The sequence below is a fragment of the Gymnogyps californianus genome, chromosome 10 (assembly GCF_018139145.2).
Source record: "Gymnogyps californianus isolate 813 chromosome 10, ASM1813914v2, whole genome shotgun sequence".
In the NCBI taxonomy this organism is placed as follows: domain Eukaryota; kingdom Metazoa; phylum Chordata; class Aves; order Accipitriformes; family Cathartidae; genus Gymnogyps; species Gymnogyps californianus.
Genome location: NC_059480.1, coordinates 167,571 through 190,950, shown reverse-complemented (window position 1 = coordinate 190,950; position 23,380 = coordinate 167,571). Strand labels below are relative to the sequence as shown.

The 23,380-nt window shown below is 50.9% G+C and overlaps 1 protein-coding gene across 3 annotated transcripts in view; it reads left to right on the top strand.

The window, feature by feature from the left end:
- The window catches only part of HDLBP (high density lipoprotein binding protein), a 42,040-nt gene that overhangs the window by 15,696 nt on the left and 2,964 nt on the right, over window positions 1-23,380 (top strand). The window contains exons 1-27 of one of the 3 annotated variants that reach the window (XM_050902887.1): window positions 627-687; window positions 3,724-3,791; window positions 4,334-4,446; window positions 5,385-5,539; window positions 6,079-6,294; window positions 7,989-8,195; window positions 8,669-8,884; window positions 9,732-9,938; window positions 10,140-10,247; window positions 10,812-10,916; window positions 11,372-11,450; window positions 12,129-12,268; window positions 12,564-12,668; window positions 12,930-13,043; window positions 13,389-13,475; window positions 13,636-13,767; window positions 14,082-14,300; window positions 15,158-15,379; window positions 15,610-15,828; window positions 16,548-16,686; window positions 17,458-17,612; window positions 18,243-18,347; window positions 19,081-19,215; window positions 19,807-19,950; window positions 20,149-20,334; window positions 21,799-21,915; window positions 22,387-22,515. In XM_050902887.1, the coding sequence (XP_050758844.1) occupies window positions 4,371-4,446; window positions 5,385-5,539; window positions 6,079-6,294; window positions 7,989-8,195; window positions 8,669-8,884; window positions 9,732-9,938; window positions 10,140-10,247; window positions 10,812-10,916; window positions 11,372-11,450; window positions 12,129-12,268; window positions 12,564-12,668; window positions 12,930-13,043; window positions 13,389-13,475; window positions 13,636-13,767; window positions 14,082-14,300; window positions 15,158-15,379; window positions 15,610-15,828; window positions 16,548-16,686; window positions 17,458-17,612; window positions 18,243-18,347; window positions 19,081-19,215; window positions 19,807-19,950; window positions 20,149-20,334; window positions 21,799-21,915; window positions 22,387-22,515 (3,717 nt within the window). In that variant the 5' untranslated portion in view covers window positions 627-687; window positions 3,724-3,791; window positions 4,334-4,370. Of the gene's footprint in view, window positions 1-626; window positions 688-3,723; window positions 3,792-4,333; window positions 4,447-5,384; window positions 5,540-6,078; window positions 6,295-7,988; window positions 8,196-8,668; window positions 8,885-9,731; window positions 9,939-10,139; window positions 10,248-10,811; window positions 10,917-11,371; window positions 11,451-12,128; window positions 12,269-12,563; window positions 12,669-12,929; window positions 13,044-13,388; window positions 13,476-13,635; window positions 13,768-14,081; window positions 14,301-15,157; window positions 15,380-15,609; window positions 15,829-16,547; window positions 16,687-17,457; window positions 17,613-18,242; window positions 18,348-19,080; window positions 19,216-19,806; window positions 19,951-20,148; window positions 20,335-21,798; window positions 21,916-22,386; window positions 22,516-23,380 lie in introns of those variants that run through there. The other 2 variants (XM_050902886.1, XM_050902888.1) reach the window with 2 other exon arrangements.

The window sequence follows — 23,380 nt, the reverse complement described above, 5'->3', positions numbered from 1 at the left end:
TAACGCCGGACTCGGGGCAGGTTGTGCCCGCCCAGCCCCGCGTCCGCCTCGCTGCCGCCACCGGCAGCTTTCCGGCGGCTGCGGAGCCGTGCTCGGGGGACTGTCACCGGGCCCCCCGCAGGAGCACCTTTTCCCCCGCTCGGGTGGCGCGGCCGCCCCCGGCCTGCAGCCCGGAGGGCCGCGCCGGGCTGGGGCTGCCGCTGCCCCCGCTCCGCCGTGCTCCCGGCCCCGTTCCCGCGCCCCTCTTTGGGGTGTCCCCCCCGCCCCCGCTCGGCCCCGCGCGGGGGGCGCGGGTGACAGCGGGGCCCGTCCGGGCCCTTTAAGGGCGCCGCCCCGCCCCGCCGCGCCGTCCCGCCCCCGGTGCCGGCAGTGCTGAGGTGGCGCTGGCGGCGCCGCCCGCCCCGGCCTGGCCTGGCCTGGCCTGGCTTGGCCTGGGCCGCGGGGCCCGGCGGCTCCCCCCGCCTCGCCTCGGGCTGGTGCGGCCGGGCACCGCGGGAGGGAAGCGGAGGGGCGCCTCTCCGCCTGGCTCCGGCGGCGTGCCGTTGTCCCGGGGAAGGCGGGCGCTGCCCGAGAGGCGCGGTGGCGGTACAGGCCCGGGCGGGCGCCGGGCGCAGCCTGCCCCACGCGGGAGGCGCTCCCTGAGGCCGGCTGCCTCTCTCGGTGCGCGGCCCTGGAAGCCCGGCCCCGGTGAGAAGCACCGCCGGGGCCTACCCCGCTCGGGGCCGGCCGGGAGGACGCGGGCGGGTGCACGTTCTCCTTGGCTGGGCTCTGGTGAGCGGCTGGGCAGGCACAGAACACCTCCTGTCCAAGGGCAGGAAGTGACGGCGGGGAAGGTGGCGGGTCATGGCGTCAGTGGAAGAGTAAATACAGGAGACGGGTCAGGCGTAAGCCTGGCTGGGTCTAAGGCACCAGCCGTGTTGCGCTCTCAGATGTACTACTTCAGGAATCGGTGCGAAGGGAAAGACTCCGTCGTGCCGCGCAGCAGCTGTCCGCCTGGGTGATCCCTCCAAAACCAAGGGGCCTGGGCCTTCGATATCTGGGAGAGCCAGTCGGTTTTCAGAAAGCAAGTGTTCTCGTGTGTGACCACTCATCTACCGAGAGATCACCCTGCCCTGCGTGAACATCTGACAGAGGACAGTGGCTGCCACAACCAGCCTGGCCCTGTTGCTGTGTGCTATCCTAGCTGCATCTGATTTTAGCTACCTCGATTAACAAAATGCTAATATTTTTATTAAATATAGTTTCAAATAATGCGTAACTGACGTTTCTGTCCACGAGTACTGATTGTATTGGCAGTGTAACTCATGACTTTGCTTTTGTTTCTCTTCATACAAATGTTTCCCGTGTGGTTAGGTCTGGCCCTTGCTGGAGGTTATTTTTAGGATGATTTCGTTCTCTTTAAGTGCACTCTAGGCTTCTGAAACTTCTGTTGGCACACAAAGCCAGCGCTACAGACAGTGTATAAACTAGGCAGTTTAAAACCTGTTGACCCAGTCAGCCACACGCTAGCATGACGTAGCTGTAACCTTAGTTTCAAAACCTAAAGTGGGAAGTCAAGGAGGTGTACGCTCCAAATGCGATGCCTGAGCTGCTGGTTTTGACGTTACGTTTAACATGCTATTCTGATGGCCGCCTCCGATTTTGGCCAGAGATGAATCCCTGAAGCCTACAATATTCCAGATGTTTGGGGTTACTGGAGACGAAGAGCATTTGTTCTTAGCTTGCTGTACGGGTGACGAAGCAGAAATTCATACGGATAAATGCTGCCTTTAGATTTGCCTTTGAATGTCTGGCTGTTCTTTGAGGTGGAGGCTGCAAGGAAGATCTCTGCAGCTGGTGTGGACATGGTGAAACCAGCAGCTGTGCCTTGAGGTTGTGGCTCACAGGCAGGTGCTATATTGGGTGTCGTTCACTGACTTGTCATCCTTACCCTCCTCCTCTGAGGAGCAGAGCACATGCAAGATGAGCCAGGTGGTGCTTTCCTGAGAAATGAGAGTTGTAAGCACATCCATGCCGTTAGCAAGGCTCTAGCCAGACCTTGGCAGCTGCTTGTGATGTCTAGGATGCTTCTCGCTCCTGCCCTCCTTCCTGTTTGCAGCTTGCTGTGAGGTGGTGGCACACTCGATAGCAACCCAACGGGCTGGAGGAGCCGACGGCTGAGTCTGCAGGCCTTGCCAAAATAGTCTGGGACAGGTGCCGTGCCGCTAACCTGCTTTCCTTGGTTCTGCAGCAGCTTGAGCCGTGCAGTTGTGTACCATGGACATGTAACCACGTGTTGCACTATGGCGTAACCATGGACAGTGAGGAGAACTCGGGTATTTCTCTGAGATCAGGTTACTAGCCACCCTTTCGTGTATACCAGCAAATGCCTTGCAGAGCCTCTGCACGCTGCAGCAACTGTGCTTCAGACAGCATGGCTCGCTGGCTGTCCTAGTAGCTGCCGCCTCGTAGTAGCAGATCGGTACAGGATGAATTGCAACGTTAGCTCCGTTGCTTTGATAGCGCAGGTGGCGTTGCCTTGTGCCTGATAAGAGGTGTGTTGAAGTGTGGGAAAACACTCTGGCCTTCACTGAGGTGCAGATCAGGCCTGTATGGCCCAGTTGCGTTACTGCTCTCCTTGTTCTTCCCTCCTTTCCTTCTGCCGCTCTTGCCTTCCCTAACTGTGTCACAACGTAGGCATGACGTGAGACGCCACATCAGCGACGCTGTGTTTTTGGGAGCCTTTACTGGCACATTGGGAGGTCAGAAATGGCAACTGTCAGTTTACTAAAAAGTGTTTTGGAAGAAGGTCTGAGCAGCACTGTAGGGTTTGTGTGGGAGCGGGGCTTTTTGTCCCATGAGCAGCCAGAGGCACTGGATTTTAGGAGAGTGCAAGCCCTGCAAGAGCACACATAACCGCTGAGGGGGACTCCAGCTGTGGGGAACTGTTGTACATCTGGCAGAGTGTGTACTCTACTGGCTTTTACATTTTTACTTATATTCCTAAAGACTTTTTCAGTAAATCTGCAGATCCGTATACGGGAGATGTAAAGCTCCCACCAACAGTGTATTTTTTTTCCTGGTTCCATCTTGTGGATGCATTTAAAATAGTCCATGTAAACCAGCGTGGGTTTTGTTCTCCTGACTTGCAGACTTAGGCCCGGAGACAGAGTTCAGTGCCTGGTACATGATCTTATTACAATAAAAAATGAAGAGGTGGACTGACCAGCAGCTGTGTGTGGATAGCCCTGAGTGTTTGCCTTAGTTTGTGAGGAGGTCTGTGTTGATTCACCCAAGCTCCACTAAACTACATTCCTAACTTCTGACTGATGGCAGTGTTGTTGGCAGGTTTTCAGGTTGTTAGTCTCCTCTGACTAGATGTTGATGCTCTTGCTTGCAACCCTGAAATTTCATGTCTATCTTGCACATCTGTTATTAATTGACTGTATTTTTGCCTGATACTGGATGGCTGCTCTTGTAGCCGGTGTGATGAAAGAGTAGCTACTCCAGGCTTCCTGCTGTGAGGTTTAAGTGGATAGTGGTGTTGCCTGTAGCTCTAGTAAAGCATGACAGGTAAAGTATGTTGAGATGTGACTCAGTATGAGAACATTTTGGATAGGATGCAAATTTGAAACACAGTACAGGCGGTGCTTTTTTGAAAGTTACAGTAACGGGGGTGTCATGTTTTCCTGTCGTCTTGGAGTAGTCACATAAATATTTTTTTTATTTTTTTTTTCTATAAAGCAAAAGCTGGCAGGCTGACAAACGGGCAGCTTACAGGACGGACTCTCTGGCTACTGACCATTTAGCTGGTAAGTTCTTATTTTGGGAGAGCCAAAGATCTTGCTGTTGCTGAGCTTGCTTATCAGAGTGGTTTTCTGAGTGTATCCCTAAGTCAGCAGGAGTTCGGGCACCTAAATAAGCCTTTTCAGGAAGAGGCAGCATCCTGGGCCCTTTTTGTTTTCTCTCCAGGGTTACACAATGGTCTTGGACTGACTATCCAGACCTTCAGATACTCGTTTAAAAATTGCACGTCATTAATAATTGATAGATTAATTAGAGTATGCTTTAACAACTTCTGGTGTCCCCCTTTCCAGTGACCTTCTTAGGTTGCACATCCTCTGCCTTCTTAATGAGGAGCTTTGGTTTTGGTGACCACTGTGCTGTGAGGAAGTATCCCCTCTGAGTTCCTGTCTGGTTCAGCAAGAGAACTGGGCAGCTGACTGGCACTGTAGGTGCTTTTCAAGAGGCTGACTGGAAAAGCGCTCAGTAACACATACTTTGTCTTCCTGGAGTGACTTTTGTGCATCTTAAATGGTGTTGGTAATAGTGTTGCCACCTCTGTCTCTTCCAGTGGCATACCCGGATTGTGTGTGGGTGGGAAGTCGACAATGAGCTCCGTGGCAGTTTTGACCCAGGAGAGCTTCGCTGAACACCGCAGCGGCCTGTCTCAGCAGCAAGTGAAAGGTAAGAAAACACAGTTGAGTTCCTGCGGTGTGCCTGTAAATGCAGACTGCACAGGCAAGGTTCCTTGCTGTTACCCAGGCTCGCTCCATGCGTCCGGTTCCCCACAAGTGTGCAGACATTGCATTCTCCGTTCCTAGCTTGGTAGCCTGCGAAACTCTGGCTTTCCACCAACAGCAGCACAGTGGTGATGCTGCACAGTGCAGGGCCAGGAGGAGGCAAGCCTCAGATTTTCGTAGAGCTCTGACTAGCAATGCTGTCAGTTGTGGGACGGAGCACATGCAAGAGTGGGGCATTGGGCTACAAGAGGGCCTCATGGGATCAGTGTGCTGGGCTGTCATTTCCTTCCTTTGCTCAGCCAGGTGCTGGGGAAGGTCAGTACAACTGTATTAACTGACTCACTGATGGGTTTCGGCACCCATCCTCCAGCTGCAAGCTGGCCCACTTGGCACGGCCCAGGGCACAACTGAGTCAAACATAAGGTACAGGCTTTCCCTGGACTCTGCCCTAACTATAGCGCTTCTCTCTTGCCTTCCTCCTGGGCATATGTTTGTCTTATCCCCTTCTGACCTGCAGCCTTGCTCTGTTCCTTTCAATTCTTTCTGTTCAGCCTGTTCTCCCCTAATTAAGCGCCTCTTGACAAAGTTGGCAGTAATGTGCTGTTTGCTGCCACCATTCACTTGCACGTTCACTTCCTGCATCCATAGTGCCAGCTCAGACAAGGCTGGTTGTTCATGGCATCTGCTGCAGCCTGTGCTGTGCTGAGGTCAGTTGTGCTCCCGACTTGGCTGCTCCACAAGCATAACTGTCATAGGATTAATAGTAGTGCACAAGTCATTTGCTCTCCCTTGTTAGTGGTGCCTAAATACAATTGTACTGCCTGTGAATAGGGGCATTTCTGCGGGGAGAGCATCTCATTTACCCTGTTTGCTTCACCCCAGTTACAGCTTTAAACTCTGAAGAAGAGAATGATCCTCCAACCTACAAGGAAGCCTTCCCTCCGCTCCCTGAGAAAGCACCATGTTTGGAAGCTGCCCAGGAACCTGCTGGGCCCTGGAGCAAAATCCGACCAATAAAGGCTTCTGTCATCACTCAGGTTGGTGGGAGTGGGTGTCTTATCTCCCTCCTTTTCCTCCCTCCAAAAAGTAGGTGAAGTGAAGCTTTCCCTGGAGTATGAAATCCTTAGTGTGTCAGATTGACAGCCTCTTTGCTGTACTTTACCCTGGGGCATGAGGAGGACTGCAGCTGAGAGCTAGGACTGCTCTGGAGGGGAGGGATGTGTTGGAAAACTGTCCAGAAAAAGCTCTGCATCCCTGTTCCACAAATAGCTGGAGCAGGCCTGAAGGGAGGATTGCAGAATTCAAGTAGTGAGCACTAATCCATTAAAGTATTCCCCCCCGTAGCACGTACTTTAGGAAGACACCCAGTGTGGGACAGACTGCCTGCTGCAGTGCTCTCGCACTTTTCCCTGGTCGCAGCTGGTGTCTCCACTGGAAAGGCTGATGGGTTGCACAAACGTGGGAACTTAGTATGCCAGTAAAGTCCTGTATGGCAATAAGAGAGCGAGGCACTGGCAAGCAAAAGCATACTGACTGCTTGCTGTGCCCTTCTTTTATCGGTCCTGTGGCTGAGCAGGTGTTTCATGTGCCACTGGAGGAGAGGAAATACAAGGACATGAATCAGTTTGGAGAAGGCGAGCAGGCCAAGATCTGCCTTGACATCATGCAGAAGACGGGAGCTCACCTGGAGCTGTCTCTCGCAAAGGACCAGGGCCTTTCGATCATGGTCTCTGGCAAGCTGGAAGCAGTCATGAAGGCTCGGAAGGAGATTGTCGCTCGGCTGCAGACTCAGGTGAGGGCATCTAACTGTTTCTCACTTCATCTTTGCTCTTCCCCAAGACTCGCAAATGCTTTGAGACCCTTGGGCGTGTGTGCTTATAAGCTGAAGAGGTGTTATTAGATGACTAATTCAGCTTTGCCATGTATTTTCAAAGCACACAATTGGTAATTTGGAATGGAAATGAGGCTTAAAATAGGGTTCAAAGCTAATTACAGGCCATGGTGTTGCATGAAGGGTGGAGTCTGCAATCTCTGAACACTTGAATTGCAAACAGTGACTTTGTGCTGAGGTGCTGGTGCCGGAGGGGGTGCAGGCCCCTCACACAAAGCTAGTAGTGTGTGAGAATGGGACTGTGCTTCCTCTGAAGTCCTTTAGAGGAGAACGTGGAGGGATGGGAGAAAGAAAAGTAGAGAAGAGGAAGTCCTGCCAAAAGCTGAAAGCTTCGGGTTAGGGTTCTGGATTGTGTAACTCAAGCTACACTGGTAAGGAGCCACAGCCCCGTTGTTTCAGTTGCTTCTTCTTTCAGTCCTCTAGGTTTTGATTTCTTACCTTCAGATTCTTGAGTCCCTAATCAAGATGGTAGTTCTTGTTAGGATGTATCACAGCTAGGTCTCAGAGCGTGTTTTAAGGTATTTGTTATAGTAGTTATAGTAGTATAAAGTAGTTAATGCAGTAGTTAATACCATGTCTGCTTAGTGCTGTTCAGCCCATGTGTCATACCCTGCCGGAGGGAAGAGAAAGGGACAAACCCTACATAATGTGCATCTGAAAAAAATAGTTCAGGTTGTAGTGCCACAGATCCGTGACCCACTGTCCTCAAATATACCTCCTACTGCCCTGGCCCCAGGTCTGAAAGGTGTGTCTGTATTCCCAACTTCTCCTAGGCTTGGCTGGCTTCAGTACAGGAACACAGAGTTGAAGAGTCAAGCCATGTGATCTTTTTTTGACCCCCCCCACCCCCCCCCATTGTAGCTTGAATTTTAAGTGTCTAATTACTGTTAGTAGTTACATATTCACAGGCATCGAGAGCATGGTAGCAATCATAAGCTACCAGGTCAGTAAAAACTCAGTGAGAAGGGAAGAAGTCAGGAGTCCCTGTTACAAACCAGCCCTTCACTGGCAGGTTGAGAGAAACTCTTGGGACCCCTTTCCAAGAGGGCCCTTCTAGAAGCAGTCGCAGGAGCAGCATGTGCTACATTGAAGACACCTTAGTACTTAGTAGCAGTAAGCATCTCCTAGCTGTCTGCCTGCTGGAATAGGTTTCTGGTGTTGAATTTCTGTTTCCTAGGAGTCAGACTGTGTGTCTTGTTCTCTGTAGCCTTGGCAGCAGATGTCAGAGTTCAGATGAACTCCACCCATGAGCCATCATCTCAGTTGCTGTCTGGTACTGCTCCAGTGTCTTACACTGGAGGATAGGCACCTCCTCGTCTGTCCCTAAAAGCTTTTGCTAATTCAGAGTACTACTCTTGTGCAAACGGAAGGGTTTTTGAGGGAAAGGTGGGTTTTAGACTCCTGGTGTACAGGCACTGTAGATCAACTGTTCTGGTACAGTATCAGTCCTCGGACAGAATGTGCTGGGAAGGCATTGTGTTTGCTCCTCAGTGGTATCCGCTAAGCAGCATCTAGCTTGCTTGCCCTGTCTCTGTTCCTGTGGATCTGCCAGTGCAGGCAAGGGTTCTCACAGATGCTTGGTTCTTGTGTTGCAGGCTTCAGCGACAGTTGCCATCCCCAAGGAGCACCACCGTTTTGTCATTGGAAAGAATGGCGAGAAGCTGCAGGACCTGGAGCTCAAAACTGCAACCAAAATCCAGATCCCCCGCCCGGATGACCCCAGCAACCAGATCAAGATCACCGGCACTAAAGAAGGGATTGAGAAGGCCCGACACGAGATCCTGCTTATCTCTGCTGAGCAGGTACTTCAGTACTGTGATCTCTCTCGTGGCATTAGCTGGACAGCCATTTTGCTTCTCCGTGGCATATTGGATGTTTGTAGCCACCATGGCCACAGTCAGTGGCTAATATTTCAGTCTGAACGGAGACGTATACTGTGCCACTGGCTGTATGAGCACTGCTGCCAGGTTCCGCAACTTCTGGTTCTCCATTTTGTCCATCTCTGAAGTCAGATAAGCGTGTTTCGTAGTTGAAGTGAACCATATTAGGTGCCAGCTGAGATAAGGCAGGAGGTTACAGAGGTTAATATCGTAAATCAGCAGCAGCAGTATTTGTAGATTGAAAGGGATGGAGATCTACAAACCTGCAAACTGAAAAGGGTGCTTGGGCCAGAGTGTCAAGCAAGACATGTCAAGCATGGGGAACTTAGCTGTGTCTAGCAGAGACTGTAATATGGAGGGCAGTTCCCAGCGAGGTCTGTTCTGGGCTCTTCCAGGATAAGCGTGCCGTGGAGCGGCTGGACGTGGAGAAAGTGTACCACCCCTTCATTGCTGGCCCTTACAACAAGCTGGTGAGCGAGCTCATGCAGGACACAGGGACGCGCATCAACATTCCTCCACCCAGCGTCAACAAGACAGAGATAGTCTTCACAGGAGAAAAGGAGCAGCTAGCCCAGGCCGTGGCTCGTGTTAAGAAGATCTATGAGGAGAAGGTATGGATGGTCCATAAAGCTTCCCATCTTCCCCGCACCTGCTCATAGTCCCTCTTCCCTTCTTTTTCTACTTTTGTGCATCCCTCTGTTGCATCCTCCTCATGTCAGCTCTGGCTCAGCAGCCCTTGCAGTACGTGGCCCTGGATCTTACCATTTCCTCACTCAGCAGAGTGGGACTTGGGGTGATACTACCAGGGAGGTGAGAGATTTCTCGCTTTTCTGTGTCATGGGAATTAGCAGACCACAAAGAGCTCCCCTGGCTCTTGTTCACACAGGTGCTACTAAGGAAGGAAGGAAGTGTGAAGGTCTACAGTGGTGGCCAGCTGACAATATCAAAGTTGCTACATAAGTAGAAGTTGCTGAAGAGTGAATTTCACTCCAGGTTATTTTCCACAGCCAACATCACTGTGAATATCCTTCTTGTGGGTTGTTGGGCTGTTTTTCCTCGTGGTTAGGTCTGTATTTGTACCAGTCTGGATTTCAACAGAGATAATCGGCTTATAGCCTAGTAGCGTACATGGTGTTGCATTACAGAACTGCCTGGGGGACAGCTGGGCGTTGAGCCCTGTTGTGCAAGGGTATATGTGTGTATGTGGTCTCTTCCATGTAGTGTCCCAGGGAGCGTGACGCAGAATACTAGTTTTGTACTTCACCTGTGACTTTTTGAGCACGAGGCTTTCTATAGGCAGGGGCCCAAAGGGTGCTAGGGTACTGCGGAACCACTGTGCTCACCTTTGCTTTGCTCTTTTCTGGGTGCAGAGTTTCACTGCATCTTGTGCCTCTTCCTTTCGCTCTTGTCCTTCCCTGCCCCCTTGTGATTGATGCCCCAGTGCCTCTCCTCCTGCAGAAAAAGAAGACTACTACCATTGCAGTGGAGGTGAAGAAGTCCCAGCACAAGTATGTCATCGGCCCCAAGGGGAATTCCCTGCAGGAGATCTTGGAGAAAACTGGAGTCTCTGTCGAGATCCCACCCACTGACAGTAGCTCGGAGACGGTGATACTGCGAGGCGAGCCTGAAAAGCTTGGGCAAGCATTGACTGAAGTCTATGCAAAGGTACTGATGAGATGGGGTAGGCCTTCTTTCAAAGTCCCCGTGAGCACTGACAGGCGTAGGGGAGGTGGGCTCTGTTGGGCTGTTAGAGATGCAGCTTATAAGTCAATACTGAGAGTGCAGCATGGGAATTGGAACTGAATTTTTGTGAAGACCTTTTCCAGTCTGTCCATCAAACAGCTTCTCTGGTTTTCTGTCTCTCAGGCCAACAGTTTCACCGTCTCCTCGGTCTCTGCCCCCTCTTGGCTTCATCGTTTCATTATTGGAAAGAAAGGACAAAACCTGGCCAAAATAACTCAGCAGATGCCAAAGGTATGGATGAGCTGGTTAGCTTAGCACCCTCTGGTGTAGAATATGGTTTAGTCCAGATCACTCTTTGTAGAAGAGAGAAATGTATTCTAGCGTGGGTAAAACCAGGGAGGAAATGACACAGATCTTAATATTAAGGAGAGCCTCTCTTTTACTGCTGCAAACACTACTCATCTTATGTTATTCTCATGGGTTGGGTTGAGCCCTTCAAAGGAAGCTTTATGTGGTACTGTTTTGAGAATTGGTGTAGTAGGATACCTGCAAATGCTAACTTCAACGAGGCTTCTCCCTGGTGAGTTAGATGATATCTAGAGAAAGGCTAGGTGAGTAACTTCTCCAAAGCCCTTGCAGACTCCAGGACAGCACCAAAGCCTTGGGCTCTAGACACTGCGATATGGCCAGAATTGTAAGGTACCTACTTCTGAAACCATGGGAATGATGTGTGTACTTTGTGGGAAGGAAACCATTTCTTAGTGGCAGGGATGGATGGTGTAGGCGTGACTACCAGCATTGATCTGACTGGTATCTTGGAAAATTCTTACTGAATTCATTGCCTTGTGTCTCAAGGTTCACATCGAATTCACTGAAGGAGAGGATAAAATCACTTTGGAAGGACCTACAGAAGATGTGAATGTGGCTCAGGAACAGATTGAAGTCATGGTCAAAGATCTGGTAAGTTGGTGTGAGTAGTTCCAGTACATAAGAAGAAAGTGGGGGAAGAAGGGGAACAGAGCAGAGATGATTAGGTGTGTATCCCATCCGTATGATGTCTTGACATGCTTAACAGAACTTGCAGAAGACAAGTAGTGTGGTAGATGGATGAAATCCTTGATTATGAAGCTCATCCATAGCATTCTTAAAAAATCAGCCGCAGGTCTTAATTCTTTTGATGCAGAGAAGGAAGGATTCTCTTTCAGTCGTAGCTGGAGAGGCATATAAATGTTTCACCAAGCACAGTGCTCTCAGCTCAAACCAGAGGAGTGCTTCTGCTCTGCTTAATAGCAGGAGGAGTGGTTATAGCCGACTACTGGAGAGTCAGTGCCAATACTGGCAGTAGGCAGTTACTTAGGGCACAAGACAGGAGAAGTGGTGGCCTACCCTACCTAGCCCTATACAATTCTTTATAGATCAACCGGATGGATTATGCAGAAATCAACGTTGACCACAAATTCCACCGACACCTCATTGGCAAGAATGGAGCTAACAGTAAGTGGGGTGCCTTTCTAATGCTCAGACTCTCCGTGTTCAGTAGATCATATCAGGGGCTCTGTAGCTCAGCCAGCGTGCTGTCGCCATCACGTTTCCTCTGCTCTTCTGGAGTGGCGTTGGCACAAGGAGATAAATGGGCAGTGAGGCCTTGGGATGGCTTTAACGTGTGGACGTGTCTCGGGAGGTTGAACAGTGGTGGGATTGCTTTGCCGTGTCCTGGAGGAAATTTTTTTTTTTGGTTGGTTGGTTGGAGAATTGTCTTTGGTTGTTTTTTTTTAAGTTGCTCTACGTGAATTGCATTTTGGCAACCGATTGGGGGTGGTGGTAATCTGCTTGGTGAGTTTCTCCCCAAAAAAGAATTTGGGATTAGAAATGAATGATCGTCTTCTGATCTAAATGTGGTGCTGTTTGGGGAAGAAACAGATGCCTCACTCTGGCAAGCGAACAATTGGCTCTGTAGATGCCACGGTATTTACTTGTACGGGTTCTTGTGTGGCACAGATCTGCTCTCGCTGAACTCCAGGGTGAGGAGGCACTTTCCCCTGTTTCAGCCCCACTGGCCCCTTCTCAGAGGCTGGTTTACTGCTTAAACAGCCTCTAAGCAATGATAATCGAGGTGCCTTGCTTCCAAGTCTTGGCCTAGCAGACTGCGTCACCACAGTCCTTGCCTTGAAGTTAACAGGATTAAGGACCTCTACAAGGTGTCTGTGCGCATTCCCCCGGACAATGAGAAGAGCAACCTGATCAGAATTGAAGGAGACCCACAGGGGGTCCAACAGGCCAAGAAAGAGCTGCTGGAACTCGCTTCCCGTATGGTGAGTAGGATGTGATGCTTGGGAGGCCACAGGGTTTGGGCTCTTATAACCTTCTGGTGCAAGTGTGTGCCCCTTGCCCACCGAGCACTTGGATCTCATGACAAGTGCAAGTTCCTCTTCACAGATGTGTTCCTCTACTCCCTTGGATACCCCTTCTCTGTCAACCTAGAGTGAATTTTGTCTAGAGGAGAAAAGAGGGACAATGCTGGCAAGTAAACTGTCAGGCAGCAAACTGGTAAATAAAAGTACGTGGCTCTCCTGCTTGAACACTCAATTTAAACTCTGTTCTCCTCAGGAAAATGAACGCACCAAGGACCTAATCATTGAGCAGAAATTCCACCGGACCATCATTGGGCAGAAGGGCGAGCGGATCCGGGAAATCCGGGAGAAGTTCCCAGAGGTAAGGCTTTCTAGGAGATGAGGAATCCAGAGGGGATATTTCCTACTTGGGTAGTAGACACATCATCGCTGAAGTCATAAATTTAGTGGCTCTGTATCTAATATGTATGAGAAGGTAGTTCTTTTGGCCAGAGGCTGCTAATGTGGTTACCCTTTTCCGAATGGGAAAGGGGATGTGTAGGATCCCCCCAGCCTTTGCATGTGTCTGACACAGCAGTTCTTATATTTGCTTGAGTTGACTATAAATGACCATGTCCTGCAGGTTATCATCAACTTCCCAGACCCTGCGCACAAGAGTGACATCGTCCAACTTAGAGGTCCCAAAAATGAGGTGGAGAAGTGCACCAAGTACATGCAAAAGATGGTGGCAGACCTGGTAAGGGGGACTTCTCTCTGCTGTTCTGTCTCTGACTTCTCTCTCCTACGTGCCTGGATAACCCTGGAATAAAGCAGAGCTGTACTGGCTTGGCTAGAGCTGAAACACCTCAAGATGAGGGAGCTGTGGACACTGTTCTGGCTGGCTGGGGGCAGGGGGGTAATACCTGTTATTTAAGGGCTATAGGGGAAGGTACTTGCCTTTGCTTATTCTTGCAAGTCTCTCGTATAGAGAACTTCCTTGGGACTAAGCCTGTTGTCAAAAGCTTGTTTATCAAGTTCCTGGGACAGGGCCTCGCTTGCCGTGACAGTGTAATCTTCAGCTCTCCCTTCCTTTCTCCCTTAGGTTGAAAACAGCTTTTCTATTTCTGTCCCCATCTTCAAACAATTCCACAAGAACATCATAGGGAAAGGAGGTGCCAACATCAAGAAGGTGAGATACCTTTCCTATCTCCAGTGCTCATCATGGTCACTGCCTGCAGCTAGATCCCACTCACTGCTCTCTCCTGCTTATATGTCAAATATAACATCCAAGGGCTTTTTTCTGATATGGGACACCTCTGAGATTGTTTAATTTTTTTTCTTTGTGGCAGATCCGTGAAGAAAGCAACACCAAAATTGATCTCCCAGCAGAGAACAGCAACTCGGAGACAATTGTTATTACAGGCAAGAGAGCGAACTGTGAGGCTGCTCGCCACAGAATTCTTGCCATCCAGAAGGAGCTGGTAAGTGAAACGACTGGCCTGTTGCAGATGAGGGACTTGAAAATGTTGCTAGAAGACATAAATACAGAAGAAGTGCTTGTAGTGGGGGTGGGCAGGGAGGAGACAAATGTGAGTGTCAGTCTGTTCTTGACTCTTAAACCTAAGTTTGTGGCTGCTCGTGTGTCAGGAGTAGCCAGTCTCAAATCCCTCTGGTCAGGTATTTATTACACACAGCTCTATAAAACTCCTAGCAATGTGGGAGTTAGAGGGTAAGCAGAGTGGGCGCAAACACGTTTCTGTAGCTTGACAAACAGCCTGGTACTGTCCTCTCTTAGGCCAACATCACAGAGGTGGAGGTTTCTATTCCTTCCAAACTGCACAATTCCCTCATTGGCGCCAAAGGCCGCTTCATCCGCTCCATCATGGAGGAGTGTGGTGGAGTCCACATCCACTTCCCCACCGAGGGCTCTGGCAGTGACACCGTGACCATCAGGGGCCCAGCCCAGGATGTGGAGAAAGCCAAGAAACAGCTGCTGCATCTGGCAGAGGAGAAGGTGAGCCTTGTCTCATAGGGGAAGGAGCAGATTGTTCTGGCCAGCTGTTTCTTTTTCGGAGTTGAAGTGATCCCGTCTGCCTGCGGGGAAGCCTCTGGCGTCAGACAGCCTAATCCTCTTTTGACAGATTTGAGTACAGTTTGGATGATTAAAAGAAAACTATGCTTCCATCCTTGTGACAATGAGTTCTTCCCCCATGGGTAGAAGAACTGGCTGTAATGCTTCTCTGCCCAGGCTGGGCACGTACTCGAAGGGTTAAGGCTCCCTACTCCTGTGGTTTGAATGCTGTTGGGTATCCACACTTCTCCGAAACAGCTTACTCTGCGTATCTCCTTTACTTTTTTCTTGATCTCTGAATTCCAGCTCCAGTTCTTCCATTTCACTGCATATATCCAGGTTTGAGAACTTTGGGTTACAAGACCTTGCTCTGAGTTGTGGCTGACTGACTAACTGGTCATTTTAATAGCAAGAAAAAACCCTTTCTAATATCAGCATGTGAACATGTTCTCCTGATCGGTTGGTTGCCTCTGCTGCCTGGCTTGCAGCAGTCAGTTAGCAAATGGCTGTGCTGCCTTGTGTGAGTGTCAGACCCTTCTCCTAGGGAAGTCTTTTCTGCTCATATTCTCACCAGTCGTGCTGAGTGTAGAATTAGCTTTTCAGCCCTGAGAACATCTTTCGGGTAGTGTTTTTAATTTAAGACATCATATACCTTTTTGGCTTCGACAGCACGCTGCATCTACCTTGCTCTTGCAACACTGTGTGTGTGGGTGCAGGTAACATACTTACATGCTTACTGTTGATGCTGATGTCTATTTTCTATATATTGGCATGTTCCGTGGGTATCCGACTCCTTTCAGCAAACAAAGAGTTACACCGTGGACCTCCGTGCAAAGCCAGAGTACCACAAATTCCTTATCGGTAAGGGTGGTGGCAACATCCGTAAGGTGCGTGACAACACTGGGGCCCGCATCATCTTCCCAACCTCTGAGGACAAAGATCAGGAGCTGATTACTATCATGGGAACTGAGGAGGCTGTCAAAGAGGCGCAGAAGGAGTTGGAGGCCCTCATCAAGAACCTGGTATGAACTACTTTTTCTACTTTCTTGCCTATCACTGTAGCAAGATGTAACGAGTCAGTGTGGAGGACCTGCTTGTCCTAAAACCATCTGCTGCCCTTCATGGGAGCTCAGGAAGATCCTCCTTGCTGTTACGTGTTGGGGTGAGGTTGTAAACTGGTTGCTGTGGAGTGCAGCAAACTTGTGCTTATCACCAGGACAGGCAGGGTTGACTGGCTGTCATCTGTTGGCAGGATAATGTGGTTGAAGACTCCATGGTGGTTGACCCCAAGCACCACCGCCACTTTGTCATCCGGAGAGGGCAAGTTCTGCGTGAGATTGCAGATGAGTATGGTGGGGTGATGGTCAGCTTCCCACGCTCTGGCACCCAGAGCGACAAAGTCACCCTCAAGGGAGCCAAGGACTGTGTGGAGGCAGCCAAGAAACGCATCCAGGAGATCATCGAGGACCTGGTATGTCGCAGGAAAACTTCTATACTTTCTTCTATACTTTGTTGCTTCAGGAGTGCCCTCCTTGAACCTGCTGTACAGCTGAGCTTTGTGTGAACAAGTCCCACAGTAGTTCTGGGATTTGAAGCTTTGCTGTCAACATATAGGGTCTGCAGACTTTAGATCCTGGCCTGGGGAATGGCAGCGGGCTCCAAAATGGCACTGCTATATGAAGGAATTGCCTCCTGTGACCATCTTCTTGGTTTTTAGGAGTGGAAGTAGGAGACCCTTCCTTGGTGTACTTCTAGACGTTAAAAGATTGGAGCCTTCTTGTGCCTCTCCATGCCTGACCTTGGGCAGTGGTTGCTCTGTGGGGTTTCCTGTGCTGTTAGTATTGGCTTTTGGAAGCAGTCAGCTGTCAAACCTGTTCTCTTCCCTTCCTTCCTTCTTTATCTTTTTCCTTTCTTCTAATGCTTCCTCCTCTTCAGGGTAATAGAGAGCTTGAGCTTTGGTCTCGGAAGCCTTCGACATCATGGGTTGGAGGCAGCCTTCATTAAGAAATCCTCTGCTAACTCCTCTGAGAGAGGAAAGATTCTAGGAAACGTTCAGTTCTTCCCCTGTCAGCAGCTGTTATCTTTTCTAAATCCTCTCTTTGTCCATTATGGATTCCACCATGCACAAGCATCCTGTTTTCTGGTGTGAAAGAGGCTGCATCGCAATAGAGCAACTCTGCTTTCTCACAGGAAGCTCAAGTGACAATCGAATGCACCATCCCACAAAAGTTCCACCGCTCCATTATGGGCCCCAAAGGATCCCGGATCCAGCAGATCACCCGGGACTATGGTGTGCAGATCAAATTCCCTGACAGGGAGGAGAACCCAGGTATGCCCATGGATGCATGTTCGCATGGTAGTTGGGGTGATCATATGAGTTTAGTGTAGTGTAGCCTACACTCTGTATCAGTAGAGATGTTCTGCTTAAAAATCTGTGGAGAACTGACCCCAGGTGTTCTGTGCAGTGTCCTTGAGTCTGGGCTTAGCATCCGCCTTGCCGTCTTGGGAAGAGGGGACAGTTTTAGAAGGTAAAACTGCAGACCTGGGTGTTCTGAATGTGTTCTCACCGCAGAGCGCAGGGAGTACGAGGACCTACTCCAGCAAAAAGGGCTCTACAGGCTTACCAGGCTCTCTCTCTGAGCTCTCACGCTCTCGTTGCCGGGTGTACTGAATTCAGCGCATCTGGGACCTGTTGGATACTCTGGCCTAGCACCAGCCATCATGCTGCAACATCCAGTGCTGTGCTGGTGAACTTCCCTGTTGGGGAAGAAACTGCCAGCCTTACTTGTTGCCTCTGCTAACGTAGGAGCGCAGCCTCTGCTTCCGTAGTGCAACTACAGGCCCTTTCGGGGCAGGCAAAGGCAATATCGATGCTGTGCAGAGAGGTGTGGAGCAGACTGTCTCGGTGGATGTTCTTGTTCTGCTCATTCCAGGCTAAGCCATGGCAAGCTGCCTGTGCTAGGAGTGACCTCCTCCATAGCAGCCTATAGTGTCTGACCTCTTGTGGCAGAGCCCAGGCTGAGCCTGAGGATCTAGAGGGGGAGATAATGAGCAAGGAGGGGGCTCTGTGCATTTAACACAAGACTTTCCATGTTTCCAGCCCCTGTTGCAGAGCCAGCTGTGCAGGAGAATGGCGAGGAAGGTGGGGAAGGCAAGGACGGGAAGGATGCAGATCCTAGCTCTCCAAAGAAGTGCGATATCATCATCATCTCTGGCCGCAGGGAGAAGTGCGAGGCAGCAAAGGAGGCACTGCAGGTATGTGGCTTTCTAAGCCCCTTAGCCCTGTAATGTAGTGATGCCCTGATGCAAGAAGCTCACTGCAGGCTTTAGTGGTGGTAGTAAAAAGCTACTCAGTCAAGGTTGCGATCCAGGTGGTCACTGATGCTAACTGTAGAGGTGGTCTGTACCGCTCAAGGGAAGTCCTCCACTCTGATTTAGCCTGGTGGCTTGAATCATAGTGCCTGACCTTGCAATTGCTAGAGCTTGTAGGCAGCCCTGTGTCACTTGACATAAAAGCATGACATGCTTGTTTTATGGAGCACAGATGGAAAGAGAAGCAATCTGATTGAGGCTGAATCATTCTAGCTTTAGCAGACCTTGCCGTGCTCCTTTAGTGATATTTTCCAAGTCTGCTAGAGGGAAGCCAAGGATATGAAAACAGCCTGTCCCCGGGGCGGGGTTTAAGATTGCTTGTTTGGAAAAAATGCTTTAACACCCAGCAGGTCATCTTGGTGTTTGCAGCTGTTCTCTCTTCCTGTAGAGTTTGTACCCTAACTTCAAGGGAACGTACCTCAGTTCAGCAGCACGCTCTTTTGGGCAAGTATGTGGCAAGCTGAAAGACAGGAGAAGTCTTTCAGCTGGTAAACTTTGCTCCCTCCCCTGCAGGCTCTGGTTCCTGTCACCATTGAGGTGGAAGTTCCCTTTGATCTTCACCGTTACATCATTGGCCAGAAAGGAAGTGGGATCCGCAAAATGATGGATGAGTTTGAAGTAAGTTGTTGCCCTTCCTCCCATCTCCTCTGTCCTGGAGAATCTGTAAGGGACCATGTTTGCCGTGGTGGCAATCAGTTGCGACATACTCAGGACTGTTGTGGCTTGACATGGAATACAGGCTCTGTAATAAGAAAATGAGACCTGTGTGATTTAGTCCCTGGCTCCAGGGCTCGGTAGGTTTCGTGCTGAAGCTGTATGGTCAGTGTTGATGCCGTGAGTGTTGCATGACTTGTTTGGTGCCTACAGGGATTCCTCACCAGTGTGAGAGTTGTTTTCCTCCTAGGCTGTGGGAAACAGCTCTGCTGTGCCTGCCCGTTTGGGAGAATTCCCCAGAAGCCCACAGGGAGTCTTGGGGCTGATGCAGGTTGGCTGCAGACAGCGCTATTGAACACGTATTTGTTTCCTAGCCTCTCCAGGCCGGCACAGGGACTGCTGGGGGCTGAAGCCTCACAGCAAAGCAATCTGATAATGGCTGAAGAAACAGGGTTCTGTTCAAAAACCGTCTAGACGCGATCCCAGGCAACTGACTCCAGGTGGCCCTGCTTGAGCCAGGGGCGTTGGAGCAGATAACCTCCAGACATCCCTGCCGACCTCAGCCATTCTGTGATTCTGTGGTTTAGGCTGTCTGGGTGGGAGCTGGTCTTGGCGGCAGGGGAGATGAGCGAGATGCCAACCTGCAGTGATAGGCATCACAAGTGATACAAAACGATAATTGCTGCTTGTTACTCAGGTGAACATCCAGGTCCCTGCTCCTGAGCTGCAGTCAGATATCATCACCATCACTGGGCTGGCTACCAACCTGGACCGTGCCAAGGCCGGGCTGCTGGAAAGAGTGAAGGAGCTGCAAGCTGAACAAGAAGATCGGGTAAGGCCTGTGCCTGTCCTTCTTCCTTCCAGCCAAACAAAGCTTCAGCCTCTGGGTGTTCCTTTCAGAAGTCGCACAGGCTCCTGGAACCCCTTGCCTTTTAAGAGCACCCTTAGGTGCTCTGCAGGTGTGGAGTGCTCATAAGCGGGTTACCCAAATGTAACTCATTTAAGATGAACTGACAGGAGAGTTTTGGGATTCTACTTTAGGTAACTTTGGACTGTCCAGGGCTCTATCACACTGTCATGTACCTTCGAAACACTGCAGGGTGGGAACCTCACTGTGCTAGGAATCTCTCTGTACCTATTCTCATTGAATCCTTATCGCAGCTCTGAATAAATAGGTGAGGGATGAGTTGAATGGTTGTTTGCTACTTGTAGTTTCCTGCTGAACTTGGTGAAAGCACAAGGCTCCAGGAGATGGATGTCTTGGGTGCTCTTCTGTAGCCACGTACACTCAAGCACGACCCTGCAGAATCTGTTCCGCGCACGTCAGAAGCCAGAAGGGAATGCTGGGACTCTGATGGACATCACTGGACCAGCCATAGCATGTTCCCTGCTGTTGTATCTCACTCGGCTTCTCCTGTTCCAGGCCTTGCGAAGCTTCAAGCTGACAGTCACTGTGGATCCCAAGTATCACCCTAAAATCATTGGACGGAAGGGAGCAGTGATCACCCAGATACGCACAGAGCATGAGGTCAACATCCAGTTCCCTGACAAGGATGATGAAAGCCAGGTGAGAGGGGGTACAAGGAGGGCTGGTGGTTGTCTCTGAGCATAGGAAGCACGGTATCTTCTCTAGGGCTCTGAACTCCCTGCGCTGCCTTTGGATAAGGTGGAGGGTAAAAAGGATTAGCAAGGAGAAGGCTTGCTCAGCTGCTTATGAGCCTGGTCTCTCTTGTTTCCTGGTCTCTCATATTTCCCTGTGCCCCAGGCCCAAGACCAGATCACCATCACTGGCTATGAGAAGAATGCTGAGGCTGCCCGGGATGCCATCATGAAGATCGTTGGTGAGCTGGAGCAGATGGTCTCGGAGGATGTGACTCTGGACCATCGTGTTCACGCACGCATCATTGGTGCGCGTGGTAAAGCCATCCGCAAAATCATGGATGAGTTCAAGGTGAGCGGTGGGGCGATGCGGCACAGGTTGGGCTGGGCCTGGGTGGCCTGTGGTGCCGTTTGCTCCTGTGCTAAGAGCTTGCTAGCAGCTTGGTGCTAGGGGCTGGATTCAGGAGCGTGAGGCTCACATCTTGTGGTCCTTGTATCTTGTTGAGCATCTTCAGCTGGAACAGGCGCAAAAGAAAAGCCAGTGCTGTCCTGCTCACTTCCAGCTCTGTCACCACGAGTATGTGAGCAGAATCCCTGGGCCAGGCCACCCTGGTATGCCCTGGGCAGCTGGGCTATCTGGACACCACAGCCAGACACCAGGTGAAGCATCCCCACACGACCTCAGCTGTGAGTCACCCTTCTTCTGGGAGCCAGGCAGGCGGGAGGCTGAGCTTTTCCTGTCTTGCTGGAACACAGCCAGAAGAGGAACCTGGAAATGCTTCCTCGGTGCTCTGGGTTAGCCCTGCAAACAGCACTGGGATCTGTCCCTCTGTGCAGCCCTTTTAGTGGGTTTCTTGCAGACAGTGTCTCAGATGGTCTTCAAAGGGAGGAGGTAGTTGTGGCAGCTACTCCGATTACTGGAAGTGGACAGCCAGGCCTGTTGCTGGGGGGGTCTGGGAGGAGACTGTCCCCAGACCCCCTCAGCTTGAGCTTAATTCAAGGAAATCCTCTGGATTTCTTTGTCTCTCTAGGCCACTGTTGATTCCCTTGACTTTAGGAATCAATCACACACTCTCAGGGCTCCAGATTTGGCAAAGTCAGCTGCCTCTGGGAAGGGCAGGGACCTTTGCCCCAACAGTGTGTGGTAATAGCGGCGTGCTTTACTACAGGGGCAGTAGTGAATGTGAATCCAGAGCGATGAGGCTTTGGAGACTTGCATCTTGGCTGGGCTCAGTTGTTGAAACAAGCTGTTTGGTTCCCAAACGAGCAGCCTTTGCTTTTGATCCTGTCTTATGTGGCTTCCCTGCACCCATCTGGAAGGCAAGCTGTGAGAGAGCTCCGTGGCTGTGTATGGGGTACACTAAGCCAGCTCCATACAGTGATTGTCAGCGAGGATTACTGTATCTGTGAAGGAGACAGAAAGCTTACTGTGCTTCATGCTAATGACTTGATGGTGAAAATGCTTGCAGCAGTGTGAGGACGCTGTCTGGAAATGCAGCCCTCTTCTCCTCTGCTGCAAGCGCTGCACAGAAAGCAGTGGACCTCTGGGCAGTGGGAACCGCAGGGGCTGCTGGAAGATGGGTCATGACTGCAGACTCTGTTCTGCCTTCCTTCACGGGATAACCGGAGAGGCTTCAGGGCCAGGTATGTTCCAGTGCACCCCTCAGCGTCTGAACTGTGGAGGTCCTGAACAGACTTGCACCAGTGAACAGATCAGGGCTTTTGTCTTCTGTGAATCTAATGACGAGGGTCATGGGGAGTCTGTGGCTTTTCAGATGTGCAGACATTAAGTCCCGTCCTGTTCCTTGTGTTGCAGGTGGATATTCGCTTTCCCCAGAGTGGAGCTCCTGACCCCAACTGCGTGACTGTGACAGGACTCCCTGAGAACGTGGAAGAAGCTATCGATCACATCCTGAACTTGGAGGAGGAATACGTAAGTGTTCAGCAAATCTGTGCAGGGGCTTAAGCAAGGATTTCCTCTGCCACAGAGCTGGATGGCTGAAGTACCTCCATGTGGTGTTTTCTACCACTGCATCGGAGAACTCGAGCCCTGTGCAGGTGGCAGGCAGCCCTCATCTGCAACTGTCCCTCAGACCAACTGGGCGCAGAGCCGCAGGCTGTGCTCTGCGAAGCAGTGCAAGGACTGGCCTCACTGTCCAGGAGAGGACAGTGAATGAGAGTGCTGGGCCACCACCGGGATGTGTACATGCTTGCCTTGCTGCAGCTTGCATCAGTTAGGAGTTGGTGGCCCTCAGACTAGTGCAGAAACAGTGTGTTCGGTCACTGTAGAACAGGCTGGTGACCTTGGATGGTTTGCAGCATGGTGAGGTGGCGGGGGGAGGCGTGTTACACCAGTTTGAGGAACTATCGAGATCCAACCCCTGACTGGGCCATGTCACCGCAGCTTGCAGATGTGGTGGACAACGAGGCAATGCAGGTGTATATGAAGCCCTCTTCGCATGAAGAGTCCAAGGCCCCATCCAAGGGCTTTGTGGTGAGAGATGCCCCCTGGGCCACTGTCAACAACGAAAAGGTGAGTGCTGCTTCTGCTACGGGCCCGGGGGCATGGGGCGTGTGGCACCCTCTGCCAAGGACTTGCTCTGAGGTCTGGCCCTCCTGTCTCGGCTGGGGAAGCCGAGCACTCTCCCTCCCTTGGTGGCAGAGAAAGCAGGGAAGGGCCCTCTCGCTCGCTGTGGCCCATGTAAGCTGAGAGCGGGCCTGGGCTCTGCCTCTCCAGCTTCCAAAGCACTGCTGTCTCTTTCTTCCAAATGTCTTGCTGTCGTGGTTTAACCCCAGTCAGCAACTCAGCACCACGCAGCCGCTTCCCCCTCCCTCCTCCCAGTGGGGTGAGGAGGAGGAAAGGGGGAAAAAAAAGTAAAACTCATGGGTTGAGATAAGAACAGTTTAAGAACTAAAGTAAAATATAATACTAACAATAGTAATAATGAAAAATAATAATAATAATAATAGTAATGAAAAGGAATATAACAAAAAAAGGAAGGGGGGGGTGGGAAACCAGTGATGCACAATGCAGTTGCTCACCACCCGCTGACGGATGCCCAGTTAGTTCCCGAGCCGCGATCCATGCCTCCCGGCCAACTCCCCCCAGTTTACATACTGGGCATGACGTTCCATGGTATGGAATAGCCCTTTGGCTAGTTGGGGTCAGCTGCCCCGGCCATGCTCCTTCCCGGCTCCTTGCACACCTGCTTGCTGGCAGAGCATGGGAAACTGAAAAGTCCTTGGCCTAAGATAAGCGCTACTTAGCAACAACTAAAACATCAGCGTGTTATCAACATCATTCTCACACTAAATCCAAAACACAGCACTGTACCAGCTACTAAGAAGAAAATTAACTCTGTCCCAGCTGAAACCAGGACACTTGCCCACACCGACTA